The sequence below is a fragment of the Tenrec ecaudatus genome, chromosome 18 (assembly GCF_050624435.1).
Source record: "Tenrec ecaudatus isolate mTenEca1 chromosome 18, mTenEca1.hap1, whole genome shotgun sequence".
Classification (NCBI taxonomy): Eukaryota; Metazoa; Chordata; class Mammalia; order Afrosoricida; family Tenrecidae; genus Tenrec; species Tenrec ecaudatus.
In genome coordinates this window covers 22,553,970-22,569,773 of record NC_134547.1, presented here as the reverse complement: position 1 = coordinate 22,569,773, position 15,804 = coordinate 22,553,970, and the positions used below count along the sequence as shown (strand labels likewise).

The 15,804-nt window shown below is 41.3% G+C and overlaps 1 protein-coding gene across 1 annotated transcript; it reads right to left on the bottom strand.

Moving 5' to 3' along the window:
• Positions 1 to 12,379: 12,379 nt before the first annotated feature.
• LOC142432082 (large ribosomal subunit protein eL19-like) lies at positions 12,380 to 13,099 on the bottom strand. Its single transcript, XM_075537155.1, has one exon. The coding sequence runs from the start codon at positions 13,070 to 13,072 to the stop codon at positions 12,593 to 12,595; it is 480 nt and encodes a 159-aa protein (XP_075393270.1). The 5' UTR covers positions 13,073 to 13,099; the 3' UTR covers positions 12,380 to 12,592.
• Between the last annotated feature and the right edge of the window lie 2,705 nt (positions 13,100 to 15,804).

Sequence of the window (15,804 nt, the reverse complement as noted above, 5' to 3'; positions counted from 1 at the left end):
GGGACCGCGTGCGCACGGACGGCTGGAGGTGGGCGGCTGCGGGTGCATGTTGGGCGCTGGCTGACCGGACTCCCGCGCGTCATATTTGCAGGGGTCTGTGCCTGTCGCCGAGGAACCCCCGAGCGAGCCTCGTAGAAAAGTCTCGACAGCCGCGGGGGCTCGCTGTAAGTACCGCAACCGCATTCGAAGCGCGAAGCACCCGCCTATTGGGAGGGCCTGAGCCTGTAGGTAAGCCAGGTGTGCGTGGATGTCGGTCCTCCAGCAGAACCTTCCGCCCCGCTCACACTCGCCGCCATCGAGCAGACCCTGCCCGTGTCCCAGGCTATACATCTCCCTTCGACGGACATGGGGGGGTCCAACTGCTAAAATCCGAATTAACGACCTGATATGTAACCGATCTCGCCGCCGAGGTTCCTAAGAGAGTGGGACCTGCAACCAGGCCTGTCCCTGTGGCTGGGTGTGGGTAGAAGATTGGACTCACAGAGATCCCAGGTGACCGAAGAGAACGTTCCCATAAGGCTTTCTTTGCTGTCGTCTTTATGAAAGAAGATCCTCTAGTCTAGACACACAAGAGTGGTGCGTCTCCCCTGCCCCTTTCTCTTTCTCCTGCAGCTGTGCGCCTAATGTTCTGTAAAAATCGAGTACGCTAAGATGACTGATAGCATCGTTCCGAAATTTTCTATCCTTACTGATTAAAAAAAAAATCTAGTTAGATTAATTACTAGAAGATGTGGCTTTCAATTTTCCCTTAAGTTTAAAAAAAATTTATTGGGGGCTCGTACAACTTATCACAATCTATACATCCATCCATTGTGTCAAGCACTTTTGTACGTTTGTTGCCATCATCACTCTCAAAACATCTGCTTTCTACTTGACCCCTTGGTATCCGCTCCTCATTTTTCTTCTCCCTCCCTCTTCCTCATGAACCCTTGATCATTTATACATTATTTTTTCATTTTCTTGCACTGTCCGATGTCTCCCTTCACCCCCTTATCTGTTGACCATGCCCCTGGGAGGGGGTTATAGTAGGCCATTGTGATCGGTTCCTCCTTTCTCCCCCCACCTTCTCCTTACGCTCCTGTTCAAGGATTTTTTTGTTTGGGTAAGTATATGCACTTATAATTGTATGGCTTCCTGATAATGGGGATTGAAAATTGAACATTAGGAAGAGATTTTCATAGGTCTTTCTCGGATGAGGAATTGTTGCTATTGTCCTGTCCTGAGTTGTTCAACAACAACAAAAAATTTAAGAAGCTCTTCAGAGACCACACTGCAACATCCTCCCCTTTCCAAATATTTCGATACATTAATAGATGAAATATTTCGCTTTCTAAAGAACATAAAACTTTTTAAAGAGTAGGGAAGTGTCTCCACCGATCTTCTTTAACTCTAATGGCACAGAGAGTAGGAAGACGTGGCAGAGATGTGTGGACTGCTACAAGAATGAGCACATTTGGAGGAAATGAGTCAAAGTGCTCCTTAGAGCAAGACTTCCTTTTGCTTACTTTGGACATTATACAGGGAGGGACCAGCCAGTGGAGAAGGCCATCAAGCTTGGGAATGGAAAGTGGCAGTGAAAAAGAGGAAGAGCCTCGGTGAGGCAGACTAACACAGTGGCTTCCCCAAAAAGGATTTAAATACTGCAGTGATTATGAGGCTGGCCTAAAACTGGACGACATTTGGTTTTGTTCTAGTCAGAGTAGCTATCAGTTGGCTGTGGCTTGATGGCACTTCACACAACAAATTTCATTCATCTATAGACCAAAACACCGTGGGATATTTTGCCTAGATTAATATCCTACATTTTGGGAAACCACCAAATGATATCCAGTGATTGTGTTAAAAAGGAACATAATGTTTAATACTTGCCTTTTATATTTGAGAGAAGAGATAATACTGATCACATGCCCGTTTTGGGCCAAGGTGAAAAGACGTTTTGGATCCTGCGACACATAAGAAAAACACATTTTGCAAAAAAGCTATACGTTTGCCATCTAATGTTACCATAACAGAACTGCTATGAGTGGTGTCCAAGGACAGAAATTTATTTCCTCACAGTTCCGTAGGCTAAAGGTCAGATTAGAGTCTCAACCGCATCAATTTGTTGCCAGCTTTCCCAGTGTTCCTTGGCATTCCTTGGTTTGTAGACAATTCTTACACAGCAACTTTCTTCTCTGTATGCATGTTCATGTGTATGCATTTTCTGCTCTTTGAGAACTAAGACGTGATTAGGTTGAGACTCATTTTACACTGGTCAGACCTTAATGGATTAATAGGTTGATTAGATTATCTTGAACAAGGTAATCAGCTCTGCTCAAAAACAGCTGATTCAATCATAGGATTAAGTTTTAAACTAGTGTATGTCCAGTGTCTTGGTTACCTGGTGTATAATAGAAATATCACAAGTGGATGACTTTAACACATAGAAATATACCTCGTGTTCTCCCGCAGTTTAGAAGTCTACAGGCCCAATTCCGGGCTCTAGGAAAGGGCTTTATCTATCTTGGCCCTGGGGGCAGGCCTTTTTCTACGTTCAGCATCTGTGGGCCCGGTGTTCCTAGGAGATGTCCATATGTCTTAGCATAAATCTTCTGCTGGGTCTATGAGATTCTCAGCACCAGGGCCATGGGACGAAAGGTTGCACTGCACTCTGGCTCACCTTCCTTGGTGGTATCAGGTCCTTCTCTCTGGTTGCTGCTCAATCCTTTTACCTCTGGGGGCGGGGTGTGTGTGGGGGGGCGGGGTGAAGCTGTTTCCTCCTTGGGCAAGTGGGGCAGGACCACCACCTTCCACAGTTCAGGCAAGGTCCGTGGGAAATTGCTAATGCCTCAACCTGAGGAGCTGATGATGCACAGGGTGATCTGACTCTCACCTAAGGTAAAATGGACATTTTCCCCCCTGTTCCCTGGGAAAGCTGCTGAAACACTGGTTTCTGCAAAATATCAATTACTCCCTCTTCCTGACTTTATCTTGCCCTCCAGTCTGTGAACAACTTGGCTAAAATATTCATGTTTCTTTGTATGCTCTCAGATCCTCGTTGTCAATGCCTTTAATGTCTCAAGGTGAGGCTACGTGACAAGGAGAATCATATATAAACCTGCCTTGAAAAAAGCTCCGACCTTGGAGTGTCCACTGCTCCATGTGCCTCATACGCCCAGCTTTGTCTCTTTGCCTTTATCTCTTAATCTGTAAACTTCATGATTGCAGCTCGTGCCCCTATTGAACCCATTAGTCTTGTGAGAGAGCTGGTCTCAATAATCTTACACTCTTTTTAAATAAAGTGTGAATCAAGCAAAGGTGTGCCTTGAGTAAGAGTGGTGACTAAAAGGTGGAGACCTGAGTCACACCTTCTATAAGTGTGAACAGATTGCTTTTCTTAATGTAATTTCATGTAAGCAACTCAAAATGTACTCCCATCTTGTCCCTGCCGCATTAACACAAAAATCAAGATAACCGCATGCAAAATAAAATATAATTACATAAAGTAACAAAAAGGAGACTAACTACTGCACAATATTGAAATGGCCTAACCAAATTGACATAAATTTTGGAGGAACAGTTCATTCTGCGACAGTCAGCATGAGGTCATATAAATGAACCATGACAGTAAAGTGTTTGGCCAAACAACTGTGCACATAAGATTAACCATTATAAACATGTTTTTTAATGTACATACATTAAAAACACCTGAAGAAAACTTGTATATCTATTTATAAAAAGAATTATTATTGATTGAATACCCATGTAATCACCACCCTGAATCTTACTCCAGTTCTAGAAAAATAACTGTTTTGATGGCCTAGAGACCCCATCCACAAGCCTCCAAATCATCCTTCCTTTCATTTAAAATAGACTAGTTACTTCTGACTGGTGATATTTTGTGGAAAATTGTTTTATTCACATATGGACAATTTAATAAACTGCTTTGTTACGCCAGAGTTGTTACCTTTCACCATTCTTACTTCATTTTTTACAGAGCAAATAACCCAAAAATCTGGACTACGAAGAAGAATGTGGCATCAGGATTGGAGGGAGGCTCATTCACAAACTGTGAAATGCAGATGACACACTGTTTGCTCAAAGTGAAGAGGACCTGAAGCACTTACCGATAAATAAAATCCGTACAGATTATGCTTTGAGATAGTTGCATAATTTCCTGTCAACTTGATATATGGAATGTAGGGATAGAGTCTAGCCTGTCAGGTCACAGCCTGATGGTACTTCCTTGTGGATGTGGTCTCATAAGGAGGGTTCTGGTAACCTCCCCCATCCCTCTCTGCTTTTTCCTTCCTGCTAGTGAACCATGCTGAGATCTGAGCAAGCCCTGGAGATGCTTCCACCTCCATTGTATCCACAAGACTTTTCATTCCCCGGCCTGTAATCTTCTTATATTCCGCATCACTTGTGGCTGTGTGAGTCTGAAGAGGGATTTATGGACTGGTATCAGATTTATGGACTAGTACCAGACTTGTGGACTTAATCTGGACTAGGCTGGAATGTTTTCTCAATATACTCCTTGATATAAAGGAATTACATCCTTTATATCAATTTAATTATATAAAGTATATTATATAAAGTAATTATAACAAATTACTCTTTGATATAAAGCTCTTTCTTACACATATATGAGTGTCCCTGGATTTGTTTCTCTAATCAAATTGGTTTAATACTTCAGTGTAAAGAATACAAAAAAAAATCTTTACAACTGGACTAATAAACATCATGTTAAACAGAGAAAAAGTTGACGTTGTCAAGGATTGCATTTTGATTGGATCCACAATCAACAGTCATGGAAACAACAGTCAAGAAATCAATTAGCCCACATGGAAGAACACACCAGCCTGTGTGATCACGTGGTTCTGAAGGGATCAGTTATCAGGCATCAAAAAACAAAAAAATCATATCATTGGGTGCACACCCCCATGATACGATCGCCGAGGACAAATGGGTGCATAAGCAAATACGGCGAAGAAAGCTGATGGTGCCCAGCTATCAAAAGAGATAGTGTCTGGGGTCTTAAAGGCTTGAAAGTGAACAAGTGGCCATCTAGCTCAGAAGCAACAAAGCCCACATGGAAGAAGCACACCATCCTGTGCAATCATGAGGTGTCGAAGGGATCAGGTATAAGGTATCATCAGAAAAAAAAAATCTTACCATAGAGAATGAAGGGAGAAGTGAAGAGTGGAGACCCAAAGCCCTTTGTCGGCCACTAGAGATCCCCTCACAGAGGGGTCTAGGGGAGGAGATGAGTCAGTCAGAGTGCAATGTAGCACCGATAAAGAATACAGCTCTCCTCCAGTTTCTAAATGCTTCCTCCCCCTCCCACCCCCGCCCCAACTACCATGATCCGAATTCTACCTGGCAACTCTGGATAGACCAGAGGATGTACACTGGTGCAGATAGGAGCTGGAGGCACAGGGAATCCAGGGCAGATGATACCTTCAGGACCAGGGGTGTGAGGGGCAATACAGGGAGGGTAGAGGGAGAGTGGGTTGGAAAGAGGGAACCGATAACAAGGATCTACATAAGACCTCCTCCCTGGGGGATTGACAACAGAAAAGGGGGTGAAGGGAGAGGCCGGACAGGGAAAGGCATGACAAAATAATTAAATTATCAAGGGCTCATGAGGGAGCGGGGAAGGAGGGAGAAAAAGAGGACTTGATGCAAAGTGTTTAAGTGGAGAGCAAATGCTTTGAAAAATGATGAAGGCAAAGAATGTACAGATGTGTTTTATACAATTGATGTATGTATGGATTGTGATAAGAGTTGTATGAGTCCCTAATAAAATGTTAAAAAATAAAGAAATCAAGTGGCATATAGCATTGGGCAAATTTGCTGCACACCAACTCAACTCATTGCCATCACAAGACCTCTTTTAAGTATTAGAGAGCTAAGATGTCATTTTGAGAACTAAGGTGCGCTTGACCCAAGCCATGGTATTTTCAGTCATTTCACATGCATATGGAGGCTGGACAGTAAGAAAAATGAGAGAATAAATAATTAGTGCATTTTAATTATGGAGTTATAAGTAGTATATACTTATAGATATTAGTTTTGTTATAATGAGCTAACAGTATTGGTTATACTAGAACAACAGACAACTCTCTTAGAAAAAGTCAGAATGGCCAAGATGCCATTAGAAGATGGCAAGACTTTGTGTTTATACTTTTATCAGGAGAGAGCAGCCCTTGGAAAGAACACTGTATTGTATTTAGATAACTAGCAAGACCTATTTTTTATGTCACTGCAAGCTCTAGCTGAAGAACTTCAAATGGGTTCAAACTGAAGTAGAAGCAACAAGGATGGGTCAAAGTTTCCATCTGATTTTTGGATGTTAGGATCAAATCTCTCTTCTCTGTATGTTTCACCTCATTTTAAAGGGTCATAAATGATTCCTCCCACTACCTGAAGCTCCACTCTCCCCAGAAGCCATCATTTCCCCAGCCTAGTCATGGTCTCAACAAGGTTCTAAAACTCTGACGCTCTAATCCCCATGGTTGTGTTTTGACATTGGGACATGCGAGGCTTTCAATTGGTTATACTTCATCTTTATAGTGAGTGCTTTGTTAATCAAGGACTTTTTTCCCTTTCCATATAAAGTCAGGGGTGGGTTTTCCACCTCTTAAAGAATGATGTTATCTAATTGGGATTACATTATACGCACGCGTGCGCACACACCGATCACATAGTAAGTAACATTTTCACAATGTTAAGTCTTTATATCTATGAACATAATGTATTCTTCCATTGCAAAGCTTTATTTTGGTGATATGTTGGTTTCTTTTGGTAATGTGTTGAAGACTGAGGATATCATTTTCAGTACTAAAATGTGCCCTTCTGAAGCTATGGTATCTTTTTATTATTTATTTTTAATCATTTTATTGGGGCTCATACAACTCTTACAACAATTCATACATCAATTGTGTCAAGCACATTTGTACATTTGTTGCCATCATCATTCTCAAATATTTTCTTTCTACTTGTGCCCTTGGTATCAGATGCTTATTTTCCCCCCTCCCTCATGAACCCTTGATAATTTATAAATTATTTTGTCATATATTACACTGTCTGATGTCTCCCTTCACGCACTTTTCTGTTGTCTGTCCCCCAGAGATGGGGTTATATGTAGACCCTTATAATCAGTTCCCCTTTTCTACCCCACCTTCCCTCCACACTCCCAGTATCGCCACTCTCAGCACTGGTCCTGAGGTGTTCATCTGTCCTGGGTTCCCTGGGTTTTCAGTTCCTATCTGTACATCCTCGGGTCTAGACGGATTTGTAAGGTAGAATTGGGATCATGTTAGTGGTAGGGAGGAAGCATTTAAGAACTAGAGGAAAGTTGTATGTCTCATCGTTGCTACACTGCACACTGACTACCTCGTCTCCAACCCACACTCCTTCTGTAAGGAGTCCAGTTGTCCAGTTGTCTACAGATGGACTTTGGGTCTCCACTCCACTCCACTGTCCCTTTTTCTCAATGATATTATTTTTTGTTCTTTGATGCCTGATACCTGATCCCATCAACACCTCATCATCACACAGACTGGGGTGCTTCGCTGCTTCTTAACTAGAGGGCCACTTATTTACCTTCAAGCCTTTAAGACCCCAGATGCTATATCTTGATAGCCAGGCACCATCAACTTTCTTCACCACATTTGCTTATGCACCCACTTTGTCTTCAGTGGTTGTGTCGGAAAGGTGAGCATCATGGAATGTCAGTTTAATAGAACAAAGTGTTCTTGCATTAAGGAAGCACTTGAGTGGAGGTCCAATGTCCATCTGCTACCTTAATACTAAACCTATAAATATATACACATAGATCTATTTCCCAATCATATATAAATATATTTGCCTATGTACATTCCTTTATTTAAAGTTCTATAAATGCCCTTTGACTACTAGTTCTTTGCTCTATTTCCTTTCACTTTCCTCTTGTCCAGCCTTCATTTGGGTTTCAGTAAATCCTGTCGGTTACATTACCCTTGATCATGCCCTGCCAGGTCTCTTACACCCTCCTCACCACCTCCTCACCACTCTTGTTTCCCTTGTCCCTGGGTTTGTAAACACCACTACCTTTCCCCAACCGTCCCTCTCCTATGCTCCCCCCCTCCAACCATGGGGTTGGGGTTGGGTTCTCCATATTGTTTATCCAGCCTATCTTATCTAGATAGACCTGCAGAGATAATAATATGCACAAACACGACAGAGCAAAAACAAAGTGACAAAAGAAAATAAAACAATGCAACCCAAAAAAGAAAAGTCTGTAAATAGTTCAAGGTCTGTCTGTTGATCCTTAGCAGTCTGAAGGGGTGCCACGCCCTGGCCCCAGTCTATTTTTGTTACTTCCTCAGGACTTCCTTGCCCTGCTCCCCTTTCTGTTCTGTTGCACGCCCTTAGTGTTTTGCCTCGGTGTGATAGGGTTAGATCGGGTGAAATTTCCACACTGTGTCTCCAGTGTTGTCACTGTAGGGCTATGGGTCAGTGAGGGATGTCGTGTCTCATAGTGAAGCTGGCCATATGGTCCTCTCTATGCTTTGGTTGCTCTGAGCAGTGATATCATACTCAAAGCTTGGTGGGCCAGGATGCACTCCACTTCTCGTCCTCTCCCTTCATTTGCTCCTGAGTCCTCTGATTAAACGTGTCCCTATCCCTGAGCTGTGTAGCTCCAGTGCTACAGTGTCCTCTGAAGTAAATTTTTCTAGGTGGAGGGGGCAGCTGTCCCCATAGTTAGGATTGTGGCTGGCCTCTCAGACCTCTCTACTGGTTCCCTGCTTCATGCTGGTATGTTGCATTCACATCTTGGAGCACCGGGTTGAAAGCTGGTCCCTCTTTACCTGTGGCGATATAAACAATGCCCTCCCCTTGGGTGGATTAGTGCCCTGTTCCCCCGCTACTCATTTCTGTTTTTTTCTTTCCCCCCTTTTTATTTTTTTAATTTGTATTTATTTATTATTTTCTTTTTTTTTACATTTTATTAGGGGCTCATACAACTCTTATCACAATGCATACATATACATACATCAATTGTATAAAGCACATCCGTACATTCTTTGCCCTAATCATTTTCAAAGCATTTGCTCTCCACTTAGGCCCTTTGCATCAGGTCCTCTTTTTTTCCTTTTTTTTTTGCCTCCCTCCCCGCTACCCCCTCCCTTATAAGTCCTTAATAATTTATAGATTGTTATTTTGTCCTATCTTGCCTTATCCGGAGTCTCCCCCCCCCCTCCTTTTTAATTGGCTACCATATGTATCCCTGGATTTGATCTGGTCTCTACTACCATACTACCTGGACCTCACCCCAGGAATGTTTGTATACAGTATGCTCCTTTTGCATTTTGTTAGCTTACCTCAGCGAACTCACGTCGTACTTGTCTTTTTATGCTTGGCTCACTTCGCTTAGTATAATTTCCTCTAGTTCTTCCCATGCATCGATGTGCTTCAAGCATTCATCATTGATTTTTAGCAATGCGTAGTACTCCATTGTATGTATGTACCACAATTTTTTAATCTATTCATCCCTTGATGGAAATTTGGGTTGTTTCCAACTCCTTGCAATTGTGAACTGTGCTGCAATGAACATTAGCACACAGATGTCTGGCTGTGGTTTGTTTCTACCTCTTCTGGGTATATGCCCAGTAGGGGGATTGCTGGGCCATATGGTAGCTCAAGTTCCATCTGTTTTAGATATCGCCAAATCAATTCCCATAGTGGTGGTACATATTTACAGGTCCACCAGCAGTGAATGAGAGTTCCTAGCTTACCACAGCCCCTCCAATACTTGTTGATTTCTGATATTTTGAATTGGAATATCTTTCAGGGTGTTAGGTGGTATCTCGTTTTAATTTGCATTTTTCTTATGGCTAATGAACGGGAACATTTTTCGTGTTTATTGGCCATTCAGATTTCTGCCTTTGTGAAACTTCTGTTCAGGTCCTTTGCCCACTTCCTCAGTGGGCAATTATTTTTTTTTCCTTTGAAAGCTAGAAGAGTACTGTAGATTTTAGTAATAAGGCCTTTGTCTGATGTGTCATTGCTAAAGATGTTGTCCCAGTCCGTGGACTCTCTTAGTACTCTCTAGGTGAATTCTTTCGATATACACAGGTGTTTTATCTTCAGTATATCCCACTTGTCGATTTGTGACTCATCTGTATTTGTGATCTTCCCTATTTCCGTTAGCCAATGTATTCCCTGTGCCAAAGTTCTCAGGTTGGTCCCAATTCCCTCATTGATGCCCTTCATAATTTTGGGTTTTACCTCAAAGTGTTTGATCCACCTTGAATTTATTCTTGTGCATGGAGTGAGATAGGATCTTGCTTCATTTTTCTGGAGGTAGATATCCATTTTTTCCATCATCACTTGAAGAGGGCATCCACTTCCCATTTGATATTTTTGGGCCCCGTATCAAAGATCATTTGTCTGTATGTTGATGATTTTATTTCTGGGTTTTCAGTTATTTTCCATTAGTCTGAGGATCTGTCATTATACCAATACTATGCAGTTTTGACAACTGTGGCTGTATAATATGTGCTAAAGTCAGGTAAAGCAAGCGCTCCCACTGTATCCTTCTTGAGGAGTTTTCTGCTAATTCAGGGCTTCTTCCCTCTCCATATGAAGTTGACAATCAGTTTTTCCATTTCTTTGAAGGGTAATTGTATCAGCATTGCATTAAACTTATATAGTGCCTTGGGCGGAACTCACATCTTTACTATATTGAGTCTTCCAATCCACAAGCATGGGATATTCTTCCATTTGTGGATGTCACTCTCAGTTTCCTGTAATAGTGTTCTGTGGTTTTCCTAATATGGATCTTTTATTCTTTTAGTCAGGTATATTCCTAGATATTTAAATTTGTGCTTGGCTATTGTGAAGGGTACCACCTTTTTTATCTCTTCTTTTATGGTCTTATCCGATGTGTATAGCAGTCCAATAGACATCTGTTTGTTGATCTTGTATCCTGCCACTCTGCAATAATTCTCTATTGCTTCCAATACTCTCCTTGTAAAGCTTTTCGGATTTTCCATATGTAAAATCATATCATCCGTAAATAATGATAGGTTCACCTCTTCCTTCTCCAGGTGAATACCTTTGATGTATTTTTTCTCATATGCTCTTAAGCTAAAACCTCCAGTACGATGTTAAATAAGAGTTGGGACAGTGAGCATCCTTGTTTAGTCCCCTTTTTCAGTGAGATTGTATTAGTCTTTTCTCCATTGACTACCATGTTGATGGTTGAATTTTCATATATAGCTTTTATTATCTTCAGGAATTTTCCTTTCATTCCTATCTTCTTGAGTGTTTTAAACAGGAATTGGTGTTGGATGTTGTCGAATGCTTTTTCTGCATCTATTGATACCATCAGGTGATTCTGATAGTTTTTCATGTCAATGTGACAGATGATACTAATACTCTTTCATATGTTGAACCATCCCTGCATCCCTGGTATGAATCCCACTTGGTCATGTTGAATTATTCATTTTATATAATTTTGTATTCTATTGGCCAGTATTTTGTTAAGAATTTTTGCATCAGTATTCATTAGGGATATTGGTCTGTAGTTCTTAATTCTTGTGAGATCCTTTCCAGGTTTTGATATCAGAGTTATACTAGCTTCATAGAAGGAATTCTGGAATTTGCCACCTTTTTTATGTTCTGGAAGAGTTTGTGTAGGATTGGTGTTAGTTCTTCCCTAAATGCTTGATAGAATTTTCTTGTGAATCCATCTGGTTCAGGGGATTTTTTTTATGGTAATCCCTTGATAACCTTGTCTATTTCTTCTTTTGCTATGGGTCTGCTCATATTCTTGACGTCCATCAGGGATAGTCTAGGATTGTTTTTCCAAGAATTTGTCCATGTCTTTCAAGTTGTTAAATTCATTGAAGTACAGTCTTTCATAGTACTGGGTAATTATCCTTTTGGTTTCATTAGGGTCTCTTATAATGACCCCTCTTTCATCCCTCCTCCTTGCTATTGATATTTGTTCCCTCTTTTCTTTGGTTAGGTTTGCCATTGGTCTGTCGATTCTGTTTATCCTTTCAAAAAACCAAGTTTTAGCAGCATTAATTTTCCCATAATTATCTTATTTTCCCCTCTCTTGAATCTCAGCCCTGATTTTTATTTTTTCTTTTGCTGTTAGGATTATCCTGTTGAATCTGCTCTAGTTGTTGTAAATTTTTGTGCCAGCATATCAATAAGTCTCTCTTCCTTTGTCATGTGTGCATGCATTGCTATGAAACTTCCTCTGATAACTGCCTTTGCTGTGTCCCATACATTTGGGTACGTCGTGTTCTCATTCTCGCTGGTTTCTAGAAATTTCCTAATTTCATCTCTGATCTGTGCCAGTATGCACTCCTTTTGCAGTAGAGAGTTATTCATCTTCCAATTGTTTTTTTTTTTCAGGGGCAGGCCAGTAAGGCTTGCTTTTATTGAGTGACTGATCAATAGAACTGCCAAGGCCACTATGTACAGAGAAGAGAGGGGGAGTTTATTTCTTGGTCTCTTCCTCCTTGGTCAGAGTCTTGATGATCTCCTCTTTCTTAGCCTGGAGTCGCTCCTCACGGCGCTTGCGTGCTTCCTTGGTCTTAGACCTGCGCGCCTAAGCCTGGTGAGCCAGGAGCTTCTTGTGAGCCTTGTCTGCCTTCAGCTTGTGGATGGGTTCCATGAGAATCCGCTTGTTCTTAAACACGTTCCCCTTCACCTTCAGGTACAGGCTGTGATACATATGGCGGTCAATCTTCTTTGACTCCCGGTATCTCCTGAGCAGCCGGCACAGGATCCTCATCCTCCTCATCCACGTGACCTTCTCGGGCATGAGGGCATTGGCAGTACCCTTTCGCTTACCTATGCCCATATGCCTGCCCTTCCGGCAGGCTAGGGTGTTTTTGCGGCATTGGGCCCAAGAATGGACGGTCACAGGCTTGCGGATGATAAGGCCATCTTTGATCAGTTTCCGGATTTGCTGACGGGAGTTGGCATTGGCAATCTCATTGGTCTCGTTGGGGCCCAACCAGACTTTCTTCTTGCCGCAGCGGAGGACGCTGGAGGCGAGCCTCTTCTGAAGCCTGAGCATACTCATGGCTGCGGCCGCAGCGCCGAAAGGAAAGAATCCATCTTCCAATTGTTTACTCTTGTTTTTTCATCTTTCTTTTGTTGATTTCCAGCCTTATGACACAGATGGTCAAAGAGAGAGGTCTGTATGATATCAATGTGCTTAAATTTATGTAGATTCGCCTTATTCCCCAGCATGTGTTATTTCTTTGAATATGTGCCATGCGGGCTTGAAAATAATGTGATTTTTTAATGTGGATGAACAGCTCTGTCAATAACAGGTCAAATGTTCTAATTGTACTGTTTAGATCTCTAGCGTCCTTGTTGAGTGTCTTTCCCTATGATCTATCTTTCTCAGAGAGTGGTGTATTGAATTCACCCACTTCAATAATTGTTGAGGCTGTACTTTCTTTTTTCATCTTTTGGAGTGTTTGGTTGACATATTCAGTGGGTCTCTTGTTGGGGAAATGTATGTTTAAAATGTTTAGTGGTTGTTTGTCTACCGTCCCCTTGAGCATTATATAGTGTCCCTCCATATCTCTTTTTATGACTTGCACTTTGAGGTCAATTTTATCCGAGACTAGGATTGCAACCCCTACTTTTTTTGAATTGCGGTTTGTTTGGTACACTTTTCTCCAGCCTTTGATTTTGAGCCTAATTTTGTCTGTAACCTTGAGATGTGTCTCCTGTAGGCAGCAGATTGATGGGTTGTGTTTTCCAAGACAGTCTGCTAACCTCAGTCTTTTAATGCCTGAGTTCAGTCCATTGATTTTCAGGGTTATGATCTCCATTTCCACCACGTTTGGAAATGTTTGAAGGTCATCCTGGAGTTGCTACATTTCCAACTCAAGGTAACTCTGTAGTCTCTGTGTCTAGTCGGATGTTTGGTGATGACCTGTGATGTCATCTTATACTTTTTGTGTTGGGTGTTTTCCTATCTCCCTTTCTTATCAGTGTGTTGTGTATGTGTGTACTTAATTCTTGACTTCTTTCCACCATTAAGCCAATGCTATCTTGGAGTCTATTTTCTCTTTGTTGCCCTCTGGGTGGGGTTGTTCTTTGTGGCGATCTCTTATCTATGCTTGGTGAGTGCTGTTCTTCTGCCCATACTGGGTTGGCAAGGTTCGTTTGGAGGGCTGGGTTTCTTCTAACGTATTCTTTGAGTTTTTCCTTGTCTTGGAAATATCTTACTTCTCCATCTCTCTTGATAGATAATTTGCTTGGGTAGAGTATTCTTGGGTTTGCATTATTTTCCTTAAAATTTTGGATTATGTTACTCCGCTCTCTTCTTCATAGTTTCTGCTGATAGTTCTGAGCATATTCTTATTTGGGAACTTTTATATGTGATTGCATGTTTTCCCCGAACTGCTCTCATGATTTTCTCCTTTTCTTCAAAGTTAGATAGTTTTACTATTATGTGCCTTGGTGATTTCTTCTCAGTATTCAGTCTTGCCAGTGTTATTACAAGCCTCCTGAATGGTTGCCTGGCTTTCATCCATTAACACATTGCGGACGGATCCCAAGTTTACTAGTGTTTTGCGTGCTATGTGTTATGGATGGATCACAAGATAACTCGTGATTTCTACATGCTGTCTTCAATGCCATCTGCTTGGATATATTTTAACTACTTCGTCTATTTAGGTGTTTACATCAGTAGTGAATGTATCAAACTCAGTTGTCTCCATGTTCTTTTGTTTATGTAGCATTTTAGTGCATTTTGGTTAAATCAAATAGTTAACTATTTTCGTATTCAATTTCTGCCTACTTTTAGAGATGGCCTCATTCAGAAAACGGAAGGAAATGAACAAATCTGAAATACTTTTGGAAGTTTTTTTTACGATGATTATTCAGATGTTCCTGGTGAAAATGAAGATGCGGATGACTGTGTGAATGAATGTTTTGATGGTTCTGAGGACGCCTCCAGTGACAGTGACATTATTAGTCCTGTAAAGAAGCATACAGTGGCAGTGCTTTCATGTGATTCTGACACTAACGATGAAGGTGATTCTGTTTTTGTGAATGGTTCTTTTTGTAATAATGTTACTAACAATTGGTGTGAAATTTACATTCCACCACGTTTGGAAATGTTTGAAGGTCATCCTGGAGTTGCTACATTTCCAACCCAAGGTGACTCTGTAGTCTCTGTGTCTAGTCGGATGTTTGGTGATGACCTGTTTGAATTGTTTTGTAAGGAGTTGTGCACTTATCAAACTCAATGAAATGTAAAACATCACCAAAATCACTCAAGTGGTCTCCCATTACTCAAAAAGACATGAAGAAATTCTTAACCCTAATTCTTCTAATGGGACAAACAAGAAAAGATAGGTGGAAAGATTATTGGTCAACAGATCCTCTAACAGCTACCCCAATATTTTCGTAGACTATGAGTCATAACAGATTTGAACAAATATGGACATTCTCGCCCTTTAATGATAATATGAAAATGGACAATAGCTCTGGAAGACTCTTTAAAATTCAACCTGTGCTGGATTATTTCCTCAATAAATTCAGGACACTTTACAGACCAAAGCAACAGATGTCTTTTGATGAGGGGATGTTTCCGTGGAGAGGACACCTGAGGTTTCGAACATACAACCTAGCAAAGATTACAAAGTATGGTTTACTTGTTAGGATGGTGTGCGAGACTGACACAGGCTATATTTTTAATATTGAAATGTATCCTGGTGAAAGGAAGAATCTGTTCTCTCAGTTCTTGGCACAATACCTACCAGGATAATTACTATAACAGTACCTCTACTG

What these genes read in the sequence shown, in the direction of transcription:
- LOC142432082 (XM_075537155.1), bottom strand. Translation starts at nt 13,072, where the DNA reads ATGAGTATGCTCAGGCTTCAGAAGAGGCTCGCCTCCAGCGTCCTCCGC.